The 17947-nt window shown below is 48.0% G+C and overlaps 1 protein-coding gene across 1 annotated transcript in view; it reads left to right on the top strand.

Moving 5' to 3' along the window:
* The window catches only part of NPDC1 (neural proliferation, differentiation and control 1), a 54237-nt gene that overhangs the window by 18699 nt on the left and 17591 nt on the right, over positions 1-17947 (top strand). Inside the window, exon 2 of the mRNA XM_083597449.1 lies at positions 16020-16160. Within this exon, the coding sequence (XP_083453575.1) occupies positions 16020-16160 (141 nt within the window). The remainder of the gene's footprint in view (positions 1-16019; positions 16161-17947) is intronic.

Here is a 17947-nt window from a genome sequence, read left to right as displayed (position 1 = left end):
GCTAACAGTAATCATTGTGTTTCTGCCTGTATTGTGTAATGTGTAGCATTTGGTGCACAATTCATTTTCCTATAAATCTGGTCCCCTGCAACCTTCTTCTTTTCTTCTTCTTCTTCCTTTCTTTAGCACAGTGATCGCAGCTGTGCAAGTTGTCTGCCCAGGCTATGGGTTTGCTGTGCAAAGTGGATAAAATTAATTGCCATAGTGATAACATTCATTTTTAAAGTGTGTGGAAGAGACTCCAGGCGGTCAGGCCATGATAGCAGCTGTACTTTTCAGTACTTTTTGTTATGGGCAAATAACAAAGCCAAAGCTATTCAGCATAGCTGAAATGTATTTATAATCATAACCCCTTTGAATTAAAAAAACTAGTCATTGACCAAAGTGAAACTTGAAGGACACTTACCTGACTACAACAGCTGTTTTTTCATAAACTGCTCTTTGTAGCTTGTTTTTTTCCACTGGTACCTCAGATTACATACGCTTCAGGTTATACCGCTTCAGGTTACAGACTCTGCTAACCCAGATATATTACCTCGGGTTAAGAACTTTGCTTCAGGATGAGAACAGAAATCATCCTCCAGCGGCGCAGCAGCAGCAGCAGGAGGCCCCATTAGCTAAAGTGGTGCTTCAGGTTAAGAACAGTTTCAGGTTAAGAACAGACCTCCGGAACAAATTAAGTACTTAACCCAAGCTGTATATAAATGCAGGGAAATAAATAGAAAAATAAACTGCTGTCTTATTTGCCTGATGATGGTTATGGAAGCTCAGCCTCTCCCCCCAGCCAACCTTAGGGTTGGACCTTCAGTCCAGTGGTTTCCAAAGCAGGTGGTCCCTCCCCCTGGGATCCCCTAGTGGGGGTAGCAGGGGGCACTGGAGGTGCAAATGACTATCACGCTGGCATCACTGGATCAAGTTCATCAAGTATTGATCAAAGAAAATCATTTAAATTGGATTTTGCAATTAAAGGTTACTGGTTTCAAAACAAATTTTCAAAACAGTGTCGAAGCATAAAATGCTGTCTTCCAGAACAAATACATGTACAGATGTTACTGTTTTGAATTTGATTGTGTTGTGGATGCTGCAAACTGCTATTCTGAATTAAGCTTTTTATAGGGTAGCGGGCACTGAGAGAGAGTTTATGGGGCCAGGGGTGGGAGGGGGAGGGGCCAAAACAGTTTGTGAACCATTGCTGCAGACCCTCTACCACATTGCATTTATATTTTAACTTTTTAAAGAATGTTTTACAACTCTTTTTTTAAAAAAATTTTGTTATTGCCATGCCTGGGCTCCTTTTGAGTGGAAAAGCAGGATATAAACTAATATTGCTAATAATAATAGTATTAACTCTTTTGCTGTGAGTTGTGGCTTCGCTCCAGCTATGCCCAGGCACCTGGGATAGAGGAAAGGGTGCAGCCGCTTGCCTGTGGTGCATGGATTGCTTTGCTTATGCTGGCTGGCAGAGGGCGAAGGAGGAGAAAGGCTGCCTGCAGAATTCATAGAATCTTAGAATTCTAGGCTGGGAAGGAATCCCTGCGGTCATCTATCCCAGCCTCCTGTAATGCAGAAATCTTTTTGTCCAACATGGGAACCCACATCGCTGAGATTAAGAGTCTCAAGCTTTACCAGAGGCACCCAATTGTGAGGGCGACTGGGGGTGGGTGATGTCAGGGTGTTAGGAGCAGCTGGGGACGGAGCCAGACACAGGGGACGGGCGGCTTCAGTGGCCAGTGGCTCTGCCGCCACCCCCTGATTCTGCCACTGGTGGGAGGCTGATTCCACCCTCCTTCTCCTTGTGGCAGCAGGAGGAGCCGGTCGCTGGAGCTGCGCCACGCTTGGTTCTGCACTCAACCTCCTCCATCATTGGGAGGGTGTCCCCCCCCCAAAAAAGACATTGAGGGGGCCCAAAACAGCTCGGCCCCCAGGAGCTGGCGCCCCTGTGCTTTACCAACTAACATATAATTGTAAAGCCACACCTTTCCTAGAGAAACTGGGATCTGAACCAAGTGTACCAGCTTGTCCCTGCAGTTGAGGGGGCCGTGACCATGTGACATGCACTTGCCATGCGCACATGCCACGTGATGTGCTGACATCACTTGTGCACACTGCAGGGCACGCTGCATGGCTTGTGCACATGACACGAGCACGTCATGCAGTGTGCATGCACGGCCGCTGCGTAATTTAAAATTTTCGTGTCCCTGACCTGAACTGAAAACAAGCCCAGAACGATGGAGGTGGAGACACTCCTTCAGGTATATTGGGCCAGGTCCGTTTAGGGCTTTAAAGGTCAAAATCAAGACTTTGAATTGTGCTCGGAAACGTACTGGGAGCCAATGTAGGTCTTTCAGGACCGGTGTTATGTGGTCTCGGCGGCCGCTCCCAGTCTAGCTGCTGCATTCTGGATTAGTTGTAGTTTCCGGGGCACCTTCAAAGGTAGCCCCACGTAGAGCGCATTGCAGTAGTCCAAGTGAGAGATAACCAGAGCATGCACCACTCTGGTGAGACAGTCTGTGGGCAGGGAGGGTCCCAGCCTGGTAGACAGCTGCTTCCTGAAGTGCTGCCGTCCTAGTGCTGCTGTTGTGTTGTGCTTGTGTGTCTGGTGGCTGGAACAGCCATGCTGAAACTTCTGGGGAAACTGTGTGTCAGTGTTTTCAAATGAGTAATAAAATAAATGCACATGCAGTTGGTGGATGACAGGAGAGTGGGTGATTCAGCTGCTGTAGGATCGCATAAGGCGCGGCTCCTGGATCAGGAAGGTCCATTGGCCTGTCTTGGGCATGAGGGTGACTTCCTTCCTTCCTTCCGTGGCTGCAGGCAGATCTGACAGTCAGACAGAGATGCTTCCCAGGCTGTTATATGATGGGCTGCCAGCTCCATATTATTACAAGAGCGGGCGGCTAATGTGATAAAGGATCCTTAATGGGAGGCAGCAGGATTGCAATTAGTAACTTTCTCCCTGTCTCACTTCCCGTAATTGGAAGGAACAGGAGTATATTTCATTCCTGGGTAGGAACGGTTCCTGTTGCAACGGAGGAAATGTTGTGCAAAGCTTCATGTGTATTCATGGAGCACAAGCAGATTTCATGAGCCTGAGCAAATATTGGAGCAGCTGAGTCAAAAGAGATATTGGGATCCAGAAGCATGACCTTCACCAGAGTAGCTGCAGCTGGGCTAGCTTGGAAACCAGTGACTCATTTCGTTCTCCAGTGGCTGGAGTTGAGCCTACAAGCAGGTTGACACAAATGGGGCTTCCATGTTCAGGAGCAGTATATCCTTGTGTAGTGGAGGGAAATAGGGAATAGCCATAAAGGTAAAGGGACCCCCTGACCATTAGGTCCAGTCGTGGCCGACTCTGGGGTTGCGGCGCTCATCTCGCTTTACTGGCCGAGGGAGCCGGCGTACAGCTTCCAGGTCATGTGGCCAGCATGACTAAGCCGCTTCTGGCAAACCAGAGCAGCGCATGGAAACGCCGTTTACCTTCCTGCCGGAGCGGTACCTATTGATCTACTTGCACTTTGACGTGCTTTCGAACTGCTAGGTTGGCAGGAGCTGGGACAGAGCAACGGGACCTCACCCCGTCACGGGGATTCAAACCACCAACCTTCTGATCGGCAAGCTCTAGGTTTAACCCCAGCGCCACCCACGTCTCTACATTCAGAGGTAGCATAGCCCTCAATTCCAGCTGGCTGGGGAGTTCCACCCCCACCCCAGGTGAGGACTGTTGCTGTCAGTCCCTGACCGTGGATTTCTCTGGAGGCATCCCAAAGCCCTATGAATTCACAGACCGCTTCCTATTTTGAAAATGCAAGTAAGAGAGAACCTTAAAAAACAAAAAACCAACAACAAATGCAGCTACTCAGCTACTACAATGGGTGTCAAAGGCTAGGCTGCTTTCTCCCTTTCAAAGAGTGCTTTGATGGCTCTGAAGGTTACCTTGATGGGGGTTATTTCTGTTTTGCTCTTTTGCCGCTCCTCAGAGTTGTGGAGAACACCATCAATAATTCAACACTGCTTACATGGCAGAGAGAGAGAGAGAAAGAGAGAGAGAGAGGGAGGGACCATTGCCGTTGGCAGAGCAGGGCTTATAATAGGAGCTGCTCAGGGCCTTGCAAAAGAACAAAGAAAGGGGTAGCTGAGCCAAGTGAAAAAAGGTCACCCTTCCTTCTTTGTGTCATTGGTGGTGGTTGGGGCAATGAGTACAGCAATGCCTTATCAGTCACAGGTGTTCCCAGCATAGCTGTCAAGCGTCCCTTATTTGGCGGGACAGTCCCTTATCCCAGGGCCATGTCCCGCTGCTGTCCCTTATTGATGATGTCCCTTAAATAAGCTACTGAAGGTAATGGGGCCCTTTCTATGTCCAGCTGTGCTTTGTCAACAACAAATTGTTGCTGTTTTTTTGTGTTGAATATACTATATGGTAATTTACGGACCTAATAGGTATCTAAAGGCGTTTGCACACAACAAAATATGTATTTTATCAAAGTAATTGTTGATCCCTTATTTTGGCTGCTGATCCCTTATTTTCGAGGCTGCTGGTCCCTTATTTTCAAATCTGTAAGTTGACAGCTATGGTTCCCAGGCCCTATTTTAAGAGAGCTTAGCAGAAGAGGAACTTAGCTGCGGAATCAGACCAAAGTCCCACCTGGGCCACATTCACACCTGTGACTTGTTAGGAGGGCCCCTGTTCCCTTACCTGAATTCCCAGAGTTTCCAGGAAAGAGGATTGTCGATTGTTAAACCCCTCTGGGAATGGCATCTCTTTGCAATTGCATCTCAGCAGAGCTGAGAAACAGCCTTCAGCACCTCCCAGAGTGCTTTGGGGGAAGCCATGACAGTTTGAAGTGGCACCACAGTGTTTTAAGTGGAATGATTGATGGGTTCCTGGAGAGAGGACTTCATTGGTCATGCCCTCAATGTGGACTGGCACCCACATTGTCATTCTTTGGGCATCAGGGGAAGACCTTTATATTTTCCCAGCTGTTTGGGGTTAATCTTCTAGTGCTTTCTTTGTATGGCTTGGTGGTCTTATTTCTTCTGCTTATGCTGTGGTGATTTGCTTGCTTTGTTAATTAGGGAGGGAGGGAGGGAGAGAGGTTGATTTTGTGATTTGTATTGATCAGCACCCAGAGAAAGCTAATTTATTGGTTGGTATTCAAATGTTGTAAGTAAATACAGTGGTACCTCAGGTTACAGACGCTTCAGGTTACAGACTCCGCTAACCCAGAAATAGTACCTCAGGTTAAGAACTTGCTTCAGAAAGAGAACAGAAATCGCGCGATGGTGGCACAATGGCAGCGGGAGGCGCCATTAGCTAAAGTGGTACCTCAGGTTAGGAACAGTTTCAGGTTAAGAACAGACCTCCGGAATGAATTAAGTTCTTAACCTGAGGTAACACTGTAAATGAAATAAATAAGGGAAGGTAAATGTGAGATTCCTTCCCTGATCCCAGGTCCAGAAGTGATGAAATTGTGCATCAAAGCGCCTGAGCGAAAGTTATTTGGATGTTACCTTAAGGGTTTTCCTAAAACAGTCTGGTTTGATCCGTGGCTTCTGTGTACCCTGAACTGTGCTGAAATGGGGCCACTTGAGTACAAATTGTGTCCGGATCAATTATTCAAGAGGCTGGGGATTTCACTGCTTAAAGCAAGTGGCAGTGCTTACATGAGTGTGCAGAGACTGCTGGGGTTGTGAGTGCATATGGAACCTTGGAGCAGTAGGGACGAAGTGAGTTTTGCACACCCACACCCACACCCACCCCCTGAGTGATCTGTTTATGTCCTTGTTTTTCTCAGTGGTGCAATCAGTGTTCCAAGTTTATTTTCCAGTTTAGGTTGTCCCTGCACTTCAGAACAGAACACCCTTTTCTGCTGTTCCCCAAGACTGCTTTCATCACTTCTTCATACATAAGATAAAAATGTAACACTGTCGTCATGCCACAGTTTGCATGGCCACCTACGGGCAGCGCGTGAGCAAGCAGTGTGGGTGACAGGCAGCCCAGGCAATCTGTCTAACAGAGGGTAAGGCATTTCACGGCAGCCCCTCCATTAAATGTCGCTGCAGCGAGGTTTAATGGAGGGGGGTAGGCATTTCAGAGAGTGGCTTGATAGGAAAGGAGCTTGGCCAGGTGTGAGGGAAGGGGGCTAGAGGGTGTAGGCAGGGATATCAAATGGAGGAGGGAATACAAATACAAATAGGTACAAATTAAAGGTAAAGGGACCCCTGACCATTAGGTCCAGTTGTGACCGACTCTGGGGTTGCGGCGCTCATCTCGCTTTATTGGCCGAGGAAGCTGGCGTACAGCTTACGGGTCATGTGGCCAGCAGGACTAAGCTGCTTCTGGCGAACCATAGCAGCGCACGGAAACGCCGTTTACCTTCCTGCTGGAGTGGTACCTATTTATCTACATGCACTTTGACGTGCTTTTGAACTGCTAGGTTGGCAGGAGCAGGGACCGAGCAATGGGAGCTCACCCTGTCGCGGGGATTCGAACCACCGACCTTCTGATCGGCAAGTCCTAGGCTCTGTGGTTTAACCCACAGCGCCACCCATGTCCCTTTAGGTACAAATTACAGCAACACTAAAAACTGGCATGCCAAACAGAAGCTGCACTCCTAAACAGTTTCACATGGTTTTATTATCTCACTGAAACTGAACTTGGAAGTCCTGGTAAAATGAAAAAGAGGGTTCCCTGGTGTTGAGAGGTAACAAAAACTGTGCCACCAGGCAAAATGTCCTGGGGTGCAGCTGGTACAAGGTTATGTTATTGCTTGACGCAGGATAGCAAATGGAGCAACCTCAAGCAGAGAGTGTCCAAGGCTCAGTCAAGTGATATTTTGCACCCGAGGCTGTTCTCCCTGGCTTAAAAACATAATAAATTAAATGGTGCCCCCTCCGCAAACTCACTGTCCTTTATGACACTCGATATCAGGTGCCCAAGGCAGTCACATCTCTTTACCTATTGGTAGGATCTGTCCTGGGGAGGGTGCACCACAACTGGAGCATCACCCCAAAGAAGGGCTGCTTCTGGTGTTGCAGCTTTCGTGCCTCTGATGGCAGGGACACCTGGAGGAGGCCCACACTCACACAACCCTTTGGGGTGTGCAGTCCAAACCAAGTTGGTTGTTGGAAGTAAGCACTGGTGCTTCCTGTTGCACCGCCAAATATTTCTGGGGCTGTCTTAAGTACAGTGGTACCTCGGGTTAAGAACTTAATTCGTTCTGGAGGTCCGTTCTTAACCTGAAACTGTGCTTAACTTGAAGCGCCACTTTAGCTAATGGGGCTGCCGTGGCCTGATTTCTCATCCTGAAGCAAAGTTCTTAACCTGAGGTACTATTTCTGGGTTAGCGGAGACTGTAACCTGAAGCGTATGTAACCTGAAGCATATGTAACCCAAGGTATCACTGTACAGTCATACCTCATTTTGCGAACGCTGTGGGTTACATCTTTTCAGGTTGCGTCCCGCGGCGACCCGGAAGTACCAGAAAGGGTTACACCGCTCGCGCATGCGCAGACATGCAAAATGACATCACGCGCATGCGCAGAAGCAGGTTGCATTCCGTTCAGGTTGCGAACAGGGCTCCGGAATGGATCCCATTCGCAACCAGAGATACCACTGTACTGCCAATATGTGCTTTCAAACCCTGTTCTGACTTGGCAACCAAGCAAAGTGTATAAAATATACCAGACTTCCCCAGCCCAGTTCCCTCCAGATATTTGGGACATAGTTGATGAAGGCAGAAATAATGCACCCAAGTTTCTCTGCAAAATTCAGCTCCCCATTGCCCAGATTCTTAAAAAAAGCATTTTTAATAGGGGGGGCGACACATCCCCCATCCCCTTCCCTGCACCCCCCAGTTGTACAACTTTCATATCAATCTAATACAGCTAAATATCTCCACTGCCCAGATTCTGACTTTGAGGGCTGAAGAGACCTACCCTTGTGTCACAGTTACCAAAACTGTTATTTCTGTTCCGATCTCAAATACCATCCCTTCTACTTGCCATCTGATGAAAGCTCTTTCTTCCTTTCCGTGGTTGGCGGGCCCTTGTTTACTCCCCTGTGTGTGTAAAACAGACTCAGCTGACGTGTCCAACTGCTGCCGCACAGCTGAGAACACCCTCTGTGAGAACCTGCAAACCTGTTGTTTAATTTGTCAGTTCCCTGGGTTTTAAGCTCACAGCCTCTTTGCAGCCGGCTGAGGCGTCGCAAGTGGTGTTTAAACACTGCACGCACTTTTTTAATTCTTTGAAAAGTGGAGCGGCCATGTCTTTTTAAAACAAAGTTGGGGTGCAACTGTTGTTTTAGTGCAGAACTGGAGGCATGGTCCCTGCCATAGTACATGTGTTCCAACTTACTGTGGAGAGTCCTAGTTTTTATTCTTGTTAATTTATGTCTGGACTTGATAAATATCTAAAAGATTAACATCCACTTTACCTTATTTGGGGTGGGGTGAGGACGGATACTTGTCACAAAATTTGTAAGTGTGCATTTATATGGTGGGAGTTTTTCAGAAACAAGACTCTCATGTTCCTCCACTTCAGTTCTGTGTTTGACATAGCAGTGCAAGAACAGCCTTGTTTGCTCCAGCATTTACTTTTTGAAAAAAGAAAATAGAGAAGGCTCTGCGTGCCAGAGGTTTGCAGGTGGACTGCTTTGGAAAACTGAGGTTCTATTCAGCTACCCAGACTAGTAGCCATTCGTAGACCTCAAATCCACTTTTAGCTAATTCCCATACTCCAAGCTAGTAGCAATTTTACAGAATTGTAGAGTTGGAAGAGACCTCCTAGAGGGTCATGTAGTTCAATCCCCTGAAATTCAGGAATCTCAACTAAGACATCCATGACAGATGGCCACCCAATCTTAAAAACGCTCAGTGAATGAGAGCCCACCACCTTCTGAGAGAATCCGTTTGATTGGCTGACTCTTACTGTCAGAAAGTACTCTAAAACCCTTTAGATGATGATGATGATGATGATAATAATAATAATAATAATAATAATTTTTTTATTTATACCCCGCCCATCTGGCTGGGCTTCCCCAGCCACTCTGGGTGGCTTCCAACAAAATATTAAAATACAGTAATGCATTAAACAATAAAAGCTTCCCTAAACAGGGCTGCCTTCAGATGTCTTCTAAAAGTTTGGTAGCTATTTTTCTCTTTGACATCTGGTGGGAGGGCATTCCACAGGGCGGGTGCCACCACCAAGAAGGCCCTCTGCCTGGTTCCCTGTAACTTGGCTTCTCACAGCGAGGGAACCATCAGAAGGCCCTCGGCGCTGGACCTCAGAACGATGGGGGTGGAGACGCTCCTTCAGATATTGGAAGATGTCTGTCATCTTTCCTCTCAGTGTCGTCTTTTCCAGTCTAAACATACCCAGCTCCTCATAAGGCTTGGCTTCCAGACCCTCCGTCATCTTGGTCGCCCTCCTCTACCCACCTTCCAGCTTGCCAATACCCTTCTTAAACTGGACACAGGACTCCAGGTGGGGTCTGACCAGGGCAGAATAGAGTGGTACTATTACAGTCAAATATTTTGTAACAAGTACATGGCACATTTCCCTCCCACCTGCCTCCCAAAGCTCAGTCAGTTCCCCTGTTTTCTGCCTGCTTCTTTCTTAGGAGGCTAACACTTTGTAAAGCTTGTTTGCTTCTTCGCTTGAAGACAGCAGTGCTAGCAAGGCTTCACCTTTGACGATAACCTGCTGTCTGTGAGCCGGGGGACATAGCTTGCCTGGGACAATGGCAGGATGGGACGCTTGGCTCTGCCTCCTTCCCTCTTAGCTGTTGCAACCCTCAGAAGGACGTCACAGCCTCTCCCTGGCTTTCCGGACTGTGTTAAAGCTCTTAGTGTTTCTTCCTCCTGCCCTCCCTTGCTACCAGGAGTTCGGCTTGCTTGTAGCAGCCATTATATAAGGCCTTCTGGAAGGCAGGCAGACAATTTTTAGAACTGTTTTCTTTTTTCATTTGCAGTAGAAGGGGGAGTTCTGATTTTCCTTAGTGTTTGTGCGGCTTGACTCCTGAGCAAGTAGTGAACAGCAACATAACCATTAGATGAGATTGCTAGGAGCCATCAATTGCCCTTTCCTCCTCTATGAATTCATCTAATCCTCTCTTAAAGCTTTCGCAGTTGGTCACTATCACTCTCTCCGATGGATTCCATAGTTTAACTATGTGCTGCACATTGATCCTACTGCTCTTGAGCTTGCTGTCCAGTCTGCCAAATTTTTGAAAGCCTCTAGTGTCCTTGTGGGATTTTTTTTTTCAATTTAATTTTTTTTTTTAGCAGTCTCTGCTTAAAGGTTGTGGGGGGTTTTCTTCCAGTTTGAAAATTTACAATAAAACGATTAAAACGCGAGGCTGATAAAATAGTGCTCAATGAATTATAAATTATTTGGAGGCTATTATAAATGAAGGCATGGAAGACCCAAGCTCAAATTTGTGCTGGTTTGTAAGATTTGTATCGGCCATTGGCCAGCCATTTATCTCTTGGCACCGCTTTCCCATCTGTGAAATGGGCATGTTTCATGCTTGCTTCATAGAGTTGTTGGGCTGTACTGAAGCCAAATAGCAGTGCAAAGGATATCCTGTGTGACTGAAAGAGCTGCTGTGCAGCTTTGACTCATCAACCCTGTTATGTACTGAAGTTCTCACCCTGGGCCAGCAGGGGGATACTGTAGATTGTTATGCAAATAAGGGATCGAAAGTGACGTTCAGTGATTGGATAGTTTTAGAAAATTGTTACAGTTACATTGTACTGGAGCTCTATATAAGCACGCTGACTGAACCCTTCAGTTCAGTTCTGTTCTGGCCTGTGAATAAACAAGAGCTGTTTGAAGAATCGCTGTGTCATCTGATATGTTCACCCACAACTTAACAACCCTCCCCCAAACTCTGTTTTCAAAGAAATCAGCTGGATCAGGCCAAGGCTTCATTTAGTCCAGCAGGTAATGTTCCTGACCATGTTCAGAAGCAAGTTGCTTATGGGAAGCCTTCAAGCAGGACAGCAGCCCTCCTCTCTGTGGGGGTGCTGCTAGGTCCTTAAAGGTAAAGGTAAAGGTACCCCTGCCCGTACGGGTGAGTCTTGCCAGACTCTAGGGTTGTGCGCTCATCTCACTCTATAGGCCGGGAGCCAGCGCTGTCTGCAGACACTTCCGGGTCACGTGGCCAGCGTGACGAAGCTGCATCTGGCAAGCCAGCACAGCACATGGAACGCCGTTTACCTTCCCGCTGGTAAGCGGTCCCTATTTATCTACTTGCACCCGGGGGTGCTTTCGAACTGCTAGGTTGGCAGGCGCTGGGACCGAACGACGGGAGCGCACCCCGCCACGGGGATTCGAACCGCCGACCATGCGATTGGCAAGTCCTAGGCGCTGAGGTTTTACCCACAGCGCCACCCTCGTCCCTAGGTCCTTAGGTAAAGGTAAAGGGACCCCTAACCATTAGGTCCAGTCGTGGCCAACTCTGGGGTTGCGGCGCACATCTCGCTTTATTGGCCTAGGGAGCCGGTGTTTGTCTGCAGACATCTTCCAGATAATGTGGCCAGCATGACTAAGCTGCTTCTGACGAACCAGAGCAGCACACGGAAACACCGTTTACCTTCCCGCCAGAGTGGTACCTATTTATCTACTTGCACTTTGACGTGCTTTCGAACTGCTAGTTTGGCAGGAGCAGGGACCGAGCAATGGGAGCAATGTCAAAAGTTCAAGTAGATCAATAGGTACCGCTCCGGCGGGAAGGTAAACGGCGTTTCCGTGCGCTGCTCTGGTTCGCCAGAAGCGGCTTAGTCATGCTGCCCACATGACCTGGAAGCTGTACGCCGGCTCCCTTGGCCAATAAAGCGAGATGAGCACCGCAACCCCAGCGTCGGTCACAACTGGACCTAATGGTCAGGGGTCCCTTTACCTTTACCTTTAAGCTGGTCCTAGACTAGACCCTCAGATCTGCCTGGCATCTTGCGTCACCCCTCTGTGCCAGGCAGACTCTGATTACATTATAGCAAACATGACTAATGGCACCTGATGGAAACAATTCTTGGCAAATGTGTCTAATTCTTTTCCAAGGATGTGCAGAGCAGTTCATGTTTACGAAAACCTCAGGTGCTGGTAAATGAGGCCAGCCTTCCTTCCCACCCGCTGCCCTTCTAGAAATTTCCAGCACTGTTAACCACCAACAAATGGGAGTTTAATTGCATCGTAAGTAGCAGTTGCAACCGGAGACTGTAAATGGCAGCCGATAACCTTATTGGAGCTTTAATTAGATTGAGAAGTATCTCTCTTGCTGCTTAATCCTTGTTGGAAGGAGGGAGAAGGAGCCAAAGCAGAACTGCGCCAAAACCTCCCAGAGGGCAAAGCAGAGGCAAGATAGGTTTGTTGTTAGCAGGAAGCTGGCGACAGCTGCAGGGTCCTGAGAGCTTTGCTTGGAGAATCCCTTCTGTCTGGAGGAAGGGTGTGAGGATTCTCTCCTGTTAACCTAAGATGAACTGGCTGGACCAGGCCAAAGGGCACCCACCTGGTCCAGCATCCTGTACTCAAAGTGGCCAACCAGGTGTCCCAATGGGAAGCTCAGAAGCAGGACCTCAAGCACAGTAGCAACTTTCTCCTCCTGTGGTTTCCAGCACAGAAACCAGCACTTCTTTGGTGCTCTGGCTGGGCAGCTTCCTGGCCCTGAAGGCTTCTCAACAAGGGATTTGCTGCTGTTGCTCTCTAATAGCAGTATTAACGGAGAGAGGCCATCATTATAAAATCAAATTCTAGACAGGGCAGGAAAGGCAGTCACTTATCACATTATTCAGTTGTACACTTTAATTTTAAAAGAATGCTTTAAAACAGCTAGGAGATATGTGAAATGGATGTCCAGTGTGTGTGTGTGTGTGTGTGTGTGTGTGTGTGTGTGTGTACAGCTAAAGGAGCTACCTGCCCACCCCACTGGAAAGTTCATCTCTCTGCCACCAGCATTATCCCAGCCCAGCACCTAAGCCAACAAGAGTAATCATTGGGTTTCCTTTGCAAAACCCTTCTCTCTCTCTCCTCTGCCAACCTTCCATCCCTGTGGACAGGCAGCCAATGGTCCTGAGATCTAGCTCAAAGTCACCATGTGCAGCCAGGTTGTGTCTGCGGTGGATGGAAACTGCTCCTGTGTCGTTGCCTCCCCTCGCATTACCACCTTGTGACTTTTTTTTTATTTTTTTAAAAAGCTGCTTGATTCTTTTCAATCAGCAAATTCTCAAGATTCTCTCCCCACCCCCATGCACATCCTTGCTTTGCAAGAAGTACATAGTAAACCCTCCTTGCTTTACTCTTCTCTCCACCACCACTAATAACCCACAGCGTGAAGAATATAGTCACCTGAGGCAACACCATCACATCACATTCTCCCTCTGCTGGCAGGCTGGGCATGGGTTGTTTGCTTTTCAGGTGGGGGGAGTTTCAGTCTACACGCACACACACACACACACACACACACGCCCATTTAAGCAAACAGTTCCTGGAAGGGAGCAGGATGTCAGGGCAGGCTCCAGCGTCCTGTGAGTTGCGCCTTCTCCTGGAAGACGCTGGAGCACTTTTAAGCTGCTGTGTGGCAAGTGACTGTGTGTAAGGATAGCAGATGCCGTCAGTCTTGGTTGCTGTCACTTTTTCATTTTTCCAGTCTTAAGTCCCCAACCCCCAAATCTGCATTGTTTGCTTTTTTTTAAGTTACACACACACACACACAAATTGCATGCTATTTCCCTCCGATATACATGGGGTAAGTTGATTTTGAATAGGCCAGTTGTGCAAAGCTCTGCATTCTAGTTGGGGAAAGAGGAATGGGCACCCACACAGGGCAGGGGAGTGGCAAGTCCTCCACTTAGGCGAACCCAAATCCCCAGATTCCCAGCTTTCATTTTTTGAAAAATATACATACAGTCAAACCTCAGGATAAATATGCTTCAGGTTGAGTGCTTTCAGGTTGCGCTCCACGGCGACCTGGAAGTAATGGAGCAGGTTACTTCCTGGTTTTTCCACTTGTGCATGCGCAGACGCGGCAAAATGCGACCCGTGCACGTGCAGACGCTCAGTTGCATCTTACGTTCTGTTCGGGATGCGAACAGGGCTCCGGAACGGATCCCATTCGTATCCCGAGGTACCACTGTATCTGTAGATCTGTAGAATCTGAGATATGGGGTGAAATGTACTGATGGTATTAATATTTTCCTTCTGCGAAATTAGCCTGCTCCCCACAGCCTTTTCAGTGCTTTGCTTTGCTCCTGGGGAAAACTTGCAGACATCCATGGTGTGTGTGTGTGATAGAGACTTATAATACAATGCAGGATGTGCAGGAAGTGGGTTTGGCCCCCCCCCCCACCAATCCTAGAACTTGGGAGGCCGGTGTGTCTGCCAGAAAGTGGGTGGTAGATTCAGGCTAAATAAAGGAAGGCAACATTCATTTCACTGCCACAGTGTTGCATTAATTTATGCAACAGCGGGATGGCCACTAACTAAGGCGATTTTTTAAATGGAGTCTCCATGAAGTTCAGTCCAGGGCTGTTGGTGATGTTGTCCTTGTTTAGCAGTGATATGTAGTTGCGTTGCATCTGCTGGGGGAGTGGGAGGGCTGGAGCCACTGTGGCCTCTGTTTGGCTTAGCTTAGGGTTACCAGATGTCCCTGTTTCCCAGGAACAGTCCCCGGATTTGCAAATAAGTCCCTGGACAAATTCCATCCCCGGAATGTCCCCGGATTTCATCTAATGTCCCTGGGAAATGCAGCAGCGGCAGTCTCAGCAGCCCAGAGCAGCTGGGTCTTGCTGGCTTCAGGAGCTGCTCAGAAGTCACCATATGATGGTAGTGCAGGGGTTTGAAGATGCAACTTCCGGGCTGCCTCCACCTTCCCTGACCTCAGCAACTAAGCTGTGACGGGAGGCTTCATGCTGCCTATCGGACAGTGGCGTAGCGTGGGTTGTCAGCACCCGGGGCAAGGCAAGTAATTTGCGCCCCCTAACCCGTGCATTTTAGTAGGGGCAGAGAGCTGCAAGTGCGAGCGCGCCCCCCCCAGATGTTGCGCCCAGTGCGGCCGCCCCCCCCTGCACCCCCCCACGCTACGCCACTGCTATCGGAGCAGCCCTAATCTCAACTCCTACTTGCATGCAAGCGGGGGAAGGGGAAGGGATCTCTCAGTTAGGCAATGGGAAGCCTCCCTTCCCAGCTGAGGGATCCCTGCCCCCTCCTGCCTGCACGCAAGTAGGAATGGGATTGGGGCTGCTCCGATGGGAAGGGAGGCATTGCTCTGCCTGAGCCTTGCCACCGCCGCCACTCTCGGCCCTCCTTCTCCACCTTCCATGCCTGACCCATCATGCACCACATCCCCACCACCGAAGAACCAACAACTCAGGATTCATTGAAAAAAATCTGGTAACCTTTGCTCCACTACAGGTGAAACTCGAAAAATTAGAATATTGTGGAAAAGTTCAATTATTTCAGTAATTCAACTTAAAAGGTGAAACTAATATATGAGATTGATTCATGACATGCAAAGCGAGATGTGCTTCTACTTCTCAGAGGTCCAATCTTGCTCGATTTGCAATCCTTGTTTTGCTGATTTCCTTGAATATTCTAATTTTCTGAGATTGTTAATTTGGGGTTTTCATAAGCTGTACGCCATGATCATCGCAATGATAACAAATCAAGGCTTGACATATCTCGCTTTGCATGTCATGAGTCTCATATATTAGTTTCACCTTTCAAGTTGAATTATGGAAATAAAGGAACTTTTCCACGATATTCTAATTTTCCGAGTTTCACCTGTAGAACAAATCAAGGCTTGACATATCTCATTTTGCATGTCATGAGTCTATCTCGTATATTAGTTTCACCTTTCAAGTTGAATTAGTGAAATAAAGGAACTTTTCCACGATATTCCAATTTTTCGAGTTTCACCTGTAGGTCACGGTGGTGCTTTTGTCTTATCTAGCAGTGGCATTGGGGGTGACAACTTTGTGCAAAATGCATACAGATTACTAATGGGTTCTCTCTCTCACACACAGAGTCTTGTCCTCGAAGTCTGGAATGCGCTTTGCTGCGGCGTGAGTTCTGCCTCCCCGGATCTTATTCCTGTGGCCCGTGTCTCTCTCAGTTCATCGAGGATGAAGACGGCCAATGCATCCCCAAGGCACGGGCGGCCAGCGGTAGGTAGGGCTGGGTGCAGAAAGCCTCAGCCAGAACAATATTGCCAGTTCTCTTTCCGCAGCTTCAACCCAGTAAAGCTACTTCTGGATGATCCATGCCAGAATCAGAAGTCTGGTGTTCATGTTGCCCTCTTGTTGTTGTTTAGTCTTGTCTGACGCTTCGTGACCCAGAGCATGCCAGGCACTCCCGCAATTTGGTCAAACTCATGCTGGTAGCTTTGAGAACACCATCTCGTCCTCTGTCATCCCCTTCTCCTTGTGCCCTCCATCTTTCCCAACATCAGGGTCTTTTCCAGGAAGTCTTCTCTGCTCATGAGGTGGCCAAAGTATTGGAGCCTCAGCTTCACAATCTGTCCTTCCAGTGAGCACTCAGGGCTGATTTCCTTCAGAATGGAGAGGTTTGATCTTCTTGCAGTCCATGGGACTCTCAAGAGTCTCCTCCAGCACCAGAATTCAAAAGCATCATTTCTTCGGCGATCAGCCTTCTTTATGGTCCAGCTCTCACTTCCATACATCACTACTGGGAAAACCATAGCTTTAACCATACGGACCTTTGTTGGCAAAGTAATGTCTCTGCTTTTTAAGATGCTGTCTAGGTTTGTCATTGCTTTTCTCCCAAGGAGCAGGCGTCTTTTAATTTCGTGGCTGCTGTCACCATCTGCAGTGATCATGGAGCCCAAGAAAGTGAAATCTCTCACTGCCTCCATTTCTCTCCCTTCTATTTGCCAGGAGGTGATGGGCCCAGTGGCCAAGATCTTGCCCTCTGCTGTTTCATTTTCTGTTTGGAGGAGAGGCCCCCGTCCTCTGCTGCCACACTGTGCTGCATAGTATTTCCTCAGAGTTTCATTCCCTTGGGAGACGTTTAGGCAGCTTCCATGCTTTGGTGTGAAAGGTGAAAGCCGTTAAACCCAGATTAAACATCTGAGTGTTAAAAAGGAGTTGTTTTGTGAACACAAATAAAACAATTGCAACTCATGACAACGTAAAACCAGGATTCCTGCAGCGTGAAGACACTTGCTGAAACTTTCCTACTAGAAAATTTATGGAGAGGAGGTCCAAATCCTTTCAGTAACACATTTGTTGCATCAGTATTTGACCTGTTTCTTATTCCTTTGGACCTCAGCAGCTCCAGTATTAGGGCACACATCTAGGTAGGCTCTCCCAGGGAGAGCAGAAAGCGTTTAATTTTCTCGGGGCTTCCCACCCCACCCCACAGTTTTGTAACTCAGTGGTTCATGTTAAGCAATAGCGCCATCTTTAGGCAGCTGATGATGATAACTAAAAAAAGGTCTTCAGTGCACTTTCGTGCCATTCATTCTAGCCTAATGCAAAAGCTGGTTTTGGAAGTGTAAGGCGTCCTGAGTTTGAAGATCTTGCCACCTGTTGTACAAGGAACCTATTTGTCCCCGGGTGAATGTACTGGACCCACGTGCGTACAGTTGTCTTCCACCTACCCACCTTTTGAAAAGTGAGAAACAGTGTTGGAAAGGAATGCAGTTTGTACACTGTGGTTCTCAATCTCCTGCCTGAAATATGACTTCATGCAAACTGATGATTCTTAGCGACAGATGGGAGCTTACATAAGAGCTTGGTTGTTAACGGATTGGTGTTCGGACTGCATTTCAGTTACCCAGGGAGATTATGTACTGCAAGTGGCACATCCTTTTCCCTTTAAAATGCTGGAGATTTGGGGCCTCTCTGTTCCTGCGCTGTTTGTAATTTCCTTTAACACTCATGCAGTGGGTTAACTTCTAATGGAGTCTCAAGAGAAACAGCTTGCCCTAGAC

This window comes from Podarcis filfolensis (assembly GCF_964270895.1).
Source record: "Podarcis filfolensis genome assembly, chromosome: Z".
Lineage (NCBI taxonomy): Eukaryota > Metazoa > Chordata > Lepidosauria > Squamata > Lacertidae > Podarcis > Podarcis filfolensis.
This window is presented reverse-complemented; position numbering and strand designations above follow the sequence as displayed.